This window comes from Coffea arabica, chromosome 3e (genome assembly GCF_036785885.1).
Source record: "Coffea arabica cultivar ET-39 chromosome 3e, Coffea Arabica ET-39 HiFi, whole genome shotgun sequence".
Lineage (NCBI taxonomy): Eukaryota > Viridiplantae > Streptophyta > Magnoliopsida > Gentianales > Rubiaceae > Coffea > Coffea arabica.
This window is the reverse complement of record NC_092315.1, coordinates 9,710,644-9,721,405: the sequence shown is the minus strand read 5'-3', so window position 1 is coordinate 9,721,405 and position 10,762 is coordinate 9,710,644. Positions and strand designations below refer to the sequence as shown.

General features: G+C 37.6%; 3 protein-coding genes across 3 annotated transcripts; 2 read left to right on the top strand and 1 right to left on the bottom strand.

Annotated features, from left to right (window-relative positions):
* The first annotated feature begins 212 nt into the window (after positions 1-212).
* On the top strand, positions 213-6,508 carry LOC113704557 (protein PUTATIVE RECOMBINATION INITIATION DEFECT 1-like). The gene is made up of 9 exons (XM_072084694.1): positions 213-671; positions 1,198-1,307; positions 1,389-1,564; positions 2,416-2,721; positions 3,028-3,968; positions 4,096-4,810; positions 4,909-5,149; positions 5,224-5,890; positions 6,109-6,508. The coding sequence occupies exons 1-6, from the start codon at positions 231-233 to the stop codon at positions 4,105-4,107; spliced, it is 1,986 nt and encodes a 661-aa protein (XP_071940795.1). The 5' UTR covers positions 213-230; the 3' UTR covers positions 4,108-4,810; positions 4,909-5,149; positions 5,224-5,890; positions 6,109-6,508.
* On the top strand, positions 4,112-6,137 carry LOC140038355 (protein PUTATIVE RECOMBINATION INITIATION DEFECT 1-like). Its single transcript, XM_072083689.1, has 3 exons — positions 4,112-4,908; positions 5,224-5,890; positions 6,033-6,137. The coding sequence occupies exons 1-3, from the start codon at positions 4,112-4,114 to the stop codon at positions 6,135-6,137; spliced, it is 1,569 nt and encodes a 522-aa protein (XP_071939790.1).
* A 222-nt stretch (positions 6,509-6,730) lies between the features above and the next one.
* On the bottom strand, positions 6,731-9,845 carry LOC113736425 (pentatricopeptide repeat-containing protein At4g14190, chloroplastic). The gene is made up of 2 exons (XM_072084695.1): positions 9,244-9,845; positions 6,731-8,879 (listed from the first exon to the last, which is right to left on the bottom strand). The coding sequence occupies exons 1-2, from the start codon at positions 9,619-9,621 to the stop codon at positions 7,737-7,739; spliced, it is 1,521 nt and encodes a 506-aa protein (XP_071940796.1). The 5' UTR covers positions 9,622-9,845; the 3' UTR covers positions 6,731-7,736.
* Positions 9,846-10,762: the final 917 nt, after the last annotated feature.

Sequence of the window (10,762 nt, the reverse complement as noted above, 5' to 3'; positions counted from 1 at the left end):
AATAAAACAGTGCTACAATATCACACGTTTATCTTTTGGATCCATAATTTTCATTTCAAAACTTCACATTTTGATTCAACTCATAATTTATCCTTTTTCTGCACAAAAAAAAAAAAAAAAAAACTCTTACCATTTTCAACTTTCATTCTCCCGAGTCCCAACCATAAAATCCCGTTCACTCCCCTCCGCGCCAAAAGTTCTCACTGCTCAAATTCAAAAAAGAACCAAAAATGTTCTTCACCACCGCGCACCACCACTCCCCACCATCGCCGCCGCCGTACGAAGCATGCTCGCAAGGCCACAGCACGGCCTTAAACCTCCCAACTTCGGAAGGCGGAAGGATCTGCCTAGTCTGCCTCTCGAATCTCATCTCCAATCCCAAATCCCCAACAGTTCACGTCTCCTACGCCCTCTCTCAACTCTCCCAAGCCCTGGCTCAACCTCAATTTCTCCACTCCTTCGTCACTTTCCACTCTCATTTCCTAATTTCTCCTCTCATTCAGTCCCTTTCCGCCTTCAACGATGCTGCCATCGCCGCACAAATCGTGGATTTGGTTTTGCTAATATGTGACGCTGCTAAGGATGGTCAAGTGTACGGAGAGTTCGTCGCAAAAGTTACTGATCGTCTCTCGTCTTACTCCCTAGCTTGGAGTTGCCAACAGCTCCAAATTGTAACTCCCTTTTTTTTTTTTCATTTTTTACTAAAGTATTCCTTTTTTATTTGTGGTTGAGTTTTCTTAATAATGAAAATTTTGGAATTTTTATTTCAAAATTACATTTCATTTTCATTTCTAGTGTTGTTTTATCGTTATTCTGTTATTGCTTGGATCAGGCTTCATAATTAGTAGTACAAAATTATGTTATATTCTATTTGATTGTCTGAATTTTCCTCTTTTGTGTGTGTGGATAAATATAATGCTTGTGCTCCATGATGTCCATTTTCTCTTTTTTGTTCTCATTTCTGGTTTTGGAGGATTTTCACATCTACTAACTATTTTTTTCTCACAAAGTAAACAATTTCAGTGCCTGTAATCTTTCCTTCCTTTATCAGATGTAATTTTCCCAAATGTTTATCAAGTGATGTATAGATGAATTAGTTTGTAAATTTGAAGACTCCAGAGCAATTTTTATGGGAGTGAAGTTTATCTGTTTCATTTTTTCTTGGAAAGTTTAAGTTCCTAATCTTGTTGATTGCAGCTTCATTGCTTGGGCGTTCTCTTGGAGTGTCAGAAAAGTAATCCTCATATATATGTCAAAGACAAAGGTGCCCTTGTTTTCAACCTTATCGCAGGTCTTCAGTTGCCTAGGTGATTACATAAAAGATGAAATATCTTTATGTGCCTCAACTTTTGTGGTTTTCTATCTAATTTTTCCTCCTTTTACTACAGTGAAGAAATCCAAGGAGAGATTCTGTTTGTTTTGTACAAAATAGCTTTCCTGGTCAATGCCAATGAAGATAATGATTTTTCTGAAGTATTAGATGCGAATTGTGCTAAGCTTTTGGTCTTATCACTGGAAGCCCTCATGAAGACTCAAAGTGATGATGTTCGGTTGAACTGTATAGGTTGGTCTGTTGTTTGAAATGAGGCTATAACTGACTTTAGCATGCTCTTCTCTCTTTTTCTCCGTAATTTCCATGCTTCCTACTGTAACCTTAGTGTGGAGTTGGCATGCATTGACCTGAGTCAAATTCATCATACAGATAGCAGCTGCCTTTAGGAGGCAGATATTCCTTGATGCAGACAATACTGGATTACCAGGTTGCAGGAAAGATTTTTATAGAGGGTTTATATTGGGTGAATAAAGATTCTAGTTTTAGTCTCTAAATTCAGAATGCTACTGAGAACAATGACATATGCCTATGCAGCCTTACCTTGACCAAAATGGCAAGCACTGTAAAGATCTTCCACCTATGTACTATTTTGATATGCTTTTCTAATTTTTTAAAGGAACTATGTTATAATGATTGTTCCACATGAATAAGATTTACAGTCTGAACCCAGACACCAAGAATATAATTTTGTCAAGTTTGAACTGCATCATGTAATTTTGGAAACAACTTGGGTCAAGCATTAATTGTTGCAGGACATATTGTTGTGGAAGCTATTATAAGTCAGGATGACTTTGGTACACCAGTTCTATCTTTGGGTATCAAGTTGTGAAAACAAATGATCCATATTGGGTGCAAATCACTAAGATCTCAAATTCAAAATATGATTCCAAGTCCTTCGTGCTATGATGCTTAAAACACTAAGCTCTTTAGAATTGGGCTAAACCATACGAATCAATTGCTTGTTTACTGCATCAATACACACAATTAGATCAATAGCGACTCGTATACTACCAGGTGTTTATGCAAACAAAGATTTACTTCTGGATTGATCTGACCTAATTATTTCCTGTTTTGCCTTGTAGCACTTTTGACAGTGTTTGCTCTTAGAGGATGGTTTGAGAATACATGTAGAAATGAAGTAAAGGATTCTTTTGAAGTAGAGAATCTGATGCAAATATCAGAGCAGACCACAGATGGCCGTCCTCTCATTAGCTTGTTTGCTGAGGCTGTCAAAAGTCCCCTGCTTTCCTCAGATTGCCAAGTTCAAGTTGCCACATTGGATTTGATTTTTTTGGTGCTTGCATGTGAAGGTGGCACTGAAGAAGAAATCACAGTAATGGTAGAGGAGAACATTGCAGATTATGTACTTGAAATACTGAGATTATCAGGTTAGCTTCATTAGGAAAACTGTGATACTTTTGCCAATCCAATGTGTTAGTCTGTCGCAGAAGTAGGAATGAAAATTGCAAATTTGATATTGCACATAAGCACTAGGAAAAAGCTGGAGAGCATGATGTACTTAATAGTTCTATGTCTTGAGTCCTGTCCTGTAATCATGTCACTGTTTTGGCATTTAATTGCAGCTTAGCTTATAATAAAGTCAAGCTAATAATGTGTTGGCATTTCATTTATTTTATCCACCACTAACTGATGTGTATATTTTATCTGCTGAAACTTTTCCTCTACTCTTCTAGGATGCAAGGATCCACTGGTAAACTCTTGCATTCAGGTTCTTGATGTACTATCAACAGCTGAGCAGGCATTTAGACAAAGGCTTGCCATTGGGTTTGCAACCCTGATTCCTGTTCTGCATCATGTAGCCAAAGTTCCTTTTCATCCTGCCCAAACTCAGTTGCTGAAGCTTGTAGGGAACTGTGTGTTAGAGTGTCCAGGAATAGTTTCCAGATCTGATGTTGAAGAACTAAGCACTATTATGACAGGGATGCTTAAGAAAAATACAGGCAGGGAGTCAGGCATTCTTCCAGAGACATTCAATCTGGCCTGCACATTGTTAATTACTCTAATGAAAAATTCATCTTCCTGTGGGGCTTTAAGTTTAAGGCCACTTCATGATGCATCAAGAGACGCTGTGTTGTCTTGTTTGGGTAACTATGATAAGCACCCTGATCAACTTTTGCACTCCCTTTACCTGTTGAAAGAAACATATGCATATAGCCATGCAGAAAATAGTAGTGAACCAATTAACTTGGATCTGAGGCGTGGAATCATTTACGTATGTCAAAAAGATATACTTCCATGGTTCATGACAACCATCAATGACATAGAAGAGGAAGATATTATCCTGGGGGTGATTGAAACCTTTGAATCCATAATGATTCAGGATACTGACACTGAAATCAAGAAATTGGCTGAGATTATGGTCTCTTCATCCTGGTTTAGTGTCCTATTAGGATGTTTAGGGTCATTTCCTTCTGAAAATTTAAAAATGAAGGTGTATCTGATTTTCAGTTTAATAGCGGATCTGCTCCTAGGTGAAGATGCAGGACAGCCAATACGAGGTGCTGCATTCCACCTACCATCTGACCCTATAGATTTGCTGTTCCTTCTGGGGCAGAAGAGCTCTCACAATATGCATCTATTTTCTTGTCAATCTGCAGTACTTCTAATACTATATGTAAGCTCTCTTTATGATGATAGGTAATTGATTTGCTGACCATTTCTCACACTATTGCTCCATAAATGTTTATTTTGCATTTGTCTCACATGAATTTTGTGCTTTTTTGTTCGTTGCTTATTCCTAGGCTTGCAGATGATAAGATGGCGCTGGCTTCTTTAGAGCAGTATATTTTGCTTAATGGCAGTGATCTCTTGTGTGGAGCTTCTCCTTCACTGACAATTGAGTTACTTGTGAATCTTTATGGGCTATATAGAGGTCTTGCCAAGATGAGTTACCAAGTCCCTTATAGCCCAGAAGCAGAAAGAATCCTGTTCCATCTATTGACTGATGAGGATTGGAATTTACTTTCAATAAAGTTTCATTTTACTTCTCTCAAATGGTTGTTCCAACAAGATAAAATCTTTAAGATACTGTCAGAACAGATGCTGAATTTTTGTAGAAGCAACAGTTCTGGAGGAAGCAGTATTATTGCCTTTGGCAAAAATAAGCTGAACTTAGATGTAAGATCAATTGCAGAGTTGATAATGTCGGGACATAATTTTGGATCAATGCATTTTGTGTGTTTACTTGGAGAGCTCATAGAACAGGATGACCAAGAAGATGACATCATATCAGTAGTTCATACAATTGCAGAAATAATTAAAGTGATGCCAGCTACTTCAGATCTGTTATGCGTGCATGGGATAGCCAGTCCAATCCGTAATTTTTATAGCCACTCAAGATACTCATCTCTTCCGGACTTATTTATCGACATCTCCAATCTAGTTATTTTAATTTTACGGTCAGTGCAATCTGAGTCACTTTCTGATGATGAAACTTGGGTTGCTATTTCCATTAAGGTAAAATCAGTTGAAATTTACTTCTTTGCATTTTCTTCTGGTTGCCTACTATTAATTTGGTCCTTTTCGTACTTTGTAGTTGATGAATTACTTGACAGGTACAAGAAAAACAGATTGTTGGACCCAAGAAAGTATTATGGTGATCAGCATTTTTGCATTGGTATTGCACCACTCTACAAATCAAGTGCTGATTGAAACTTCCAAACTCATACTTCTGAGTACTCCTTTAGCCTCAATAATAAAACAAGCTATTGCTGAAGCTTGTTCAAAAGGAGAAGAAACAAAAAATGGAGAAGCTCTTATTTGTTTGCTTTTACTGATATTCTTCTCTTTAAGAAGGTAAATTACTTCTTTTCTATTTTTTAAGATGCATATTGATTCATCTTTATGAAAGTAATTCTGTTCTTTCTTAGTCTATCAGCTGTTCTACCAGGGATAACAGAATTGCATAATCTACTCAAGGATGGCAATGAGAAGCAGCCAATAGCCTACATTAGTTTGCATTGTCGCGATTTCTGCAAGTTGTTGCATTTTGGCTCTCCCGCAATAAAACTCGTTTCTTCATATTGCTTGCTGGAGCTATTAAACAAAATATCAGATCAAGGAAGTAGAGAGCCAGATGGGTTAAACATTAGAAGTGGCTATCTATTGTCCATAATGGCTATTTTAGAAGGCCTGATTTTTTCGAGTGATGTCAGAACCTCTCTTAATTGTTCCCGTTGTCTGTCGATGTTTATTGATTGGAAAGTGCTGGATGGGAAGGAATTAGCTGCAGAAAGTAACATCTGGTGCAGGATGATAGTAGAGGAACTAGTAATGTTTTTGGCAGTTCCACGCATCGGATCAACATCTTTCATGATCCATCACAAGCCTGCAGTTAATGTTGCTATTGCTTTGCTAAAATCAAAAGAAACTCCCCACTGGATGGCTTCCGTGTTAGATGATTCTTCTTTAACTGCAATTGTTCAAAACATTACAAGAAGTAATGTGAGCAGGGAACTTGTTCTTTTGTTTCGGGAGCTTCTAAATTCTGGGTATCTAAAGGCTGAACATATTGCCAGCCTAAATCGGGTCTTCCAGGTGACGTTTGCGGACCTTTATTTCTAGTTTCCTTTTCCTTTCATAAGATATCACTAAATCTCAAGGCATAAATGTTCACAACTGAAAGAAATACCCCAGCAGAAATTAATATATCTGTTTGACATGCCAATATTCTTTTCAGCTCTTTGTGGTCGTCCTTGCAGAAGCATTCTTCCGCGAGCTCCCAGTAGAAACTTATATTCACATTCACCTTGCAGGCTTGCAGGAAACATTTATATGTGGATGAAGTTCAAAATGACACCAGTGAGGTGCAAAAGGAGAAAGAAAGCGGACTTTCTTATGGTTCAGGGAAAGTTTGTGAGATCCTCATTAACCTTATGTCATCTCTATCTTCTCATGATCGCCTAGGGAGATCACAATGTACAAATGAGGAACTACTGGCAGAAATAGATTCATTCTCAAAGAGTCTAATGGATGAGGACTGAATCTAAATTGAAGAAATTCAGTCTGCATCTGAAGGGCATCTGCCATGTAACTAGGAAAAGGTACCCAATGCCGTGATGGCATGGTCTATATTTTTGTTTGTAATGAAGTTATATGCTGCTTATACAAATATAGATGCCTGCATCATGCCAATTGTATGTAAAACGTAAGAGGAAAAAGTTATCATGCTTCCATTTTGTCTTCTATTCTTGGCTAGTATTTACTCCACTAGATCACCAAGAGTGCATCCAGTTTGGACTGGCAATCAATTTTCTCAGTGGAAATTGGAAGGAAAAGACAATGTGCACCAAGACTATGATCTTTCGGTACTCTACAGCAGAAAATTTTGAACCTAAAGAACACACACCAAGACCAGAAATAATTTACAAGCCAAGATGAGGGGAAAAGGGCATATGCTCATCGTATTTTCCATTCTATTCCTTTTTATTTGACTTTATCCATTGAAATCATAAGGACTTGTTGAACCTACACTAAGAAAGATTTTGAGAAAGTTTATAAAACATACAAATTCATGTTTCACCTTGGAATTTCCAGGGAACTCGTGTAGCTATAACCGAGGGGAAGCTCCTTACCATCACAACCTATGGTCTGGAAACCAAGAATAAACAGCTGAAGAAGATGACACATATTGAAGGATCTTCAAGGCAAAACCTTCCCCCGATTCAAACCTTTCCGCTAATCAACATTTCTTTCTTAACTAACCCCCTTACCTGGCCCACCCTCTTCCCACTAAGACTTCCTGTAAGAAATTCCAATGCAGCTTCTGTATTCTGAAAGACATGGAAGCTTTGTCAGTATACTCTTATCATCTTTATTGCTAAGGGTGATTTATCTGCAGTCTCTTCTTCAATACCAGAAGCACGTAAATAGAAACTATAAATGTTGGCAGCCTCCATGCGATTGAAGAACCTTGTATTTCAAGACAGCGAGCAGAAAACAAACAATTCACTCAGTTTATCAAGTTCATCTGAGAATGCATCTTAATATTTATCATTTGACACTCAGTTCAAACAAAAAAATATCGATGTCCTTGAGTTACAGATGCAACTAGAATGCTGTCTTTGGAGGTTAGGCAAATGAATTTAAAGCAGAATCTTTGACTATCACAAGTTTCCGATGGCCCAAAATTCATGTTCTCTAATACAGTTCCTATGTACCATGTAGAGAACCCATCAAGATGCCAACAACTTTCTTGCATTTCGTATATAGATTTGATCTAAGCTTCAATTTGTTTAACCACCCATATGTCAAGTGTAACTCTGATCCTCTCTTCTTATCTACTTTACAGAGAGTCCTTCAAGATGTCCATCAACATGACAACAAATATGCTCCATTTCATCAAGGCTCTCATTATACTTCAAATTCCTTTAGCTTAAATTGTTCAACCACCCACAAACCGAGTCTTGACAGAATCTATGAGATGGCGGTAAGTCCACATCCCATTTCTAGTTTTGGCCTCAAATAAGGGGAACATCTCTTCAAAATCTTTCAGGAACTTCCCCTTTCCAAATGCAATCAGAACAAGAGCATCTGTGTTCATTTCAACAGTATCATCAAAAAATCCTGTTTTTGTCCATAATCTTTTTACTGGATTGCCCCGAAACCCAGAAATGATGGCATCAAAAAGTACTCCAACAGTAACAATGTCCGGTTTTACATATCGAGATGGTAATTCAGAGAGTAAAATTTCCAAGTGCGTAAAGTCCTTCATCTTCAAATAGGCTAATGCCATTATATTAGCAGTTGTTACATTCCATGGCACTTCACTGGATTCCATCTCCTGAATAATGAAATACATTCCTTTTTTGCTCAAAGTACAAGCATGAGAAAGGAGGCGCAAACACCACACAAGATCAGTGCTGCCAGTTCTAGAAGATAAATCAAGTCCCAAGTCCTCTAATCTGGAAAACATAAGTTTCTCAATATAGACTCTGGCTAATCTACGAATCAAATCATCCTTTAGATAAGCTTTTGAGTTTAAAACTCTTCTGAAAACCTTTTCCATCTTGTCCAAAATTCCAAAGTTGGCATATGCTTCCAGCATTGCAACTAAAGTAGAGTTCTGCAGATCCATTCTTTTTGCAAGAAGAGCACTATAAGTGCTTTCCATCTTGTTGAGCAATCCAGCTTTTGCAAACTCTCGAATCAGCAAGTTGTAAGTTACATAATCAGGTAAACACCCACCGGATTCCATCTCTCTCAGGCATCTACCCATCTCATCATACATTCCATACTTCCCATAGGATTGAATAAGCCCATCATAGGTTTCTGTATCAGGCTTTAAGCCAGCGTTCATCATCTCCTCGAGATAAAACACAGCATCCTCAAACCGTCCTGCTCTTGCAAACCCATGAATCACTACATTGTACATTTCCAGAGAAGGCCTAATTCCATGGCTCTCCATTTGTTTGAGCGCCAATATCGCTGCATCTGTCAGTCCATCCTCAAACAATAAGCTTATAATCTTCACATAGTTCTCCTCATTAATTCTGGATTTTTCCACGTCCTTCCACAGGTCAAACGCCTACAACATATTTATAATATACAAAGACATAAATGACAACTATACGTCCTTCATATCAACTCTGTCTTCTATTTTCTAACTTCAGAAACCACTTATGCATGATGGACAATGAAAATAAAGACAGCAACAGCACCCCCCCAACCGCCCCAAACCACCCCAAAAAAGGCAAAAAAATCAACCATATTTTTTCACTGGGGAAAAAATAAACCACAATCAAACTGAGCTTTTCACACAACAACCAAAGAACTTATCCCAGCAAATTCCCAAGAGCCAATACCCACAAAGTATCAGCAAACCCAAAGACCATTTAACCAAAGTTTAATAAAGAGATTTGGATGACTCCAACAGATAGGAGAGGTAGTACCTGAAGAATCTCACTGGTCCTTGAACTTTCTCTAAGGAATCTGATGAAATCCCAGAATTGTTCTTTGCTCCAATCTCCATCTTGCTGAAGAATATCAGTTGGGTCAGACTGCTTTTTCTTTTTAACCCATTCAACAAAAGAATCTCCTCTATGCCTCTGGTGTAACCGTTTTGGCTGTAAAGAATGATTCTTTTTGATTTTCTGGAATGACTGTTGTGAACGGGATGGAGAGTGAAAATGGCCCTTATTATCCCGGTTACAAGATTCAGTAGAGGAACAAGAAATTAGGAGGTGCAAGGCTGGGGTTTTGCAGGGGCTCAAGAAAGCTGTGAAGGGCTTATGGAGTTGATGGTAAGTAGTAGGTGGCGCCCAAGTCATTTGGCTGGGAATAATACTCTCAATAGGACTCTGCCATTGTAAGCGGGAAGTGGAGATGGTATGTAAATATGGCAATGAATTTTTTTTTTCTGGGTAGAAATAGGAGAAAGTAATGGTATATTTACAAGTGATTTGTTAACCAAACTTCTAATAAATTTCTAAAAACAAAAGAAAGTGGTCCTGACCCTGCTAAACGTTGATTACAAAAGGGTTAAGGACGAATTAGAACAGTATCACACAAATATTTTTTTGAGCCTTTTCAGTTGAGATTCCGTTCAATTGTATAAATTGATATAATTTCGATATAAACTAAGATATTTTTTGTATAATCGTGAATTTACACCAATTCAATTATAACTCATGTTTATTGTGTCAATTTATATCGAAATTCTATCAATTTATACGATTAGAGAGTAATGGAACTAAAGAGGCCTTATTTCCTTCTATGTATGTCAGGATAAGACCTCAACCTTTTAAATGAAAGTCTTGCAATGATACCTGCAATTATACGCCCATATGAGAAGGTACTTCAAACTGTCTATTCAGTAGATATACTCAGATTCTGCAACCAAACTTGTAGCAGTTCCTATGTTCCCATAAAAATTAGAAAGCCATTATGGCAATGCTCTATATCAAGTGTAGGTAAAGATATGATGATCAAACCAATTAATTTGAAGGCATTATGCGACATCTCCAGAATATATCAGAATTTGGGCACAAGAATTTACAATTGAGAGATTAAATGAAAGGGATCATCTACCATGTGGCATACCATATTTATAGTATCTCAGGATTTTTTTTCTTTTTTTTTTTTTACACTCTTGTTTCTACCGGCATCACAAACGTGGTATACTTTTTTTTCTTTTTTTTTCGGACATGAAAAATTATATTCTACACATACTCCTACTCTACACTAAAGGGAAGAGGTGGACCCAAGGGGATCAATGGAAAAATCGGAGAGAACTGAACCACCATCAAACCAGACAGGTGCAAGTGAAATTTTCAAAAAATCTTGGACGTGAATGCAGGTCAATTCCTTGATCTGCATCAAGAAGAGCTTTAAAACTTTCTCTGGTGACCAACTACTCGAGTAGTTGGTTCCACAAACATGGTATACCACATTGCAGAATTTCCCTTAAAT

What these genes read in the sequence shown, in the direction of transcription:
- LOC113736425 (XM_072084695.1), bottom strand. Translation starts at nt 9,621, where the DNA reads ATGACTTGGGCGCCACCTACTACTTACCATCAACTCCATAAGCCCTTC. An exon ending in GGACCAGTGAGATTCTTCAG is followed by an intron (nt 8,880 to 9,243) that starts GTACTACCTCTC and finishes AATATGTTGTAG; the next exon opens with GCGTTTGACCTGTGGAAGGA.
- LOC113704557 (XM_072084694.1), top strand. Translation starts at nt 231, where the DNA reads ATGTTCTTCACCACCGCGCACCACCACTCCCCACCATCGCCGCCGCCG. An exon ending in TGTTCGGTTGAACTGTATAG is followed by an intron (nt 1,565 to 2,415) that starts GTTGGTCTGTTG and finishes TTTGCCTTGTAG; the next exon opens with CACTTTTGACAGTGTTTGCT. An exon ending in TGAAATACTGAGATTATCAG is followed by an intron (nt 2,722 to 3,027) that starts GTTAGCTTCATT and finishes CTACTCTTCTAG; the next exon opens with GATGCAAGGATCCACTGGTA.
- LOC140038355 (XM_072083689.1), top strand. Translation starts at nt 4,112, where the DNA reads ATGGCGCTGGCTTCTTTAGAGCAGTATATTTTGCTTAATGGCAGTGAT. An exon ending in GTTGATGAATTACTTGACAG is followed by an intron (nt 4,909 to 5,223) that starts GTACAAGAAAAA and finishes GTTCTTTCTTAG; the next exon opens with TCTATCAGCTGTTCTACCAG. An exon ending in GCCTAAATCGGGTCTTCCAG is followed by an intron (nt 5,891 to 6,032) that starts GTGACGTTTGCG and finishes TATTCTTTTCAG; the next exon opens with CTCTTTGTGGTCGTCCTTGC.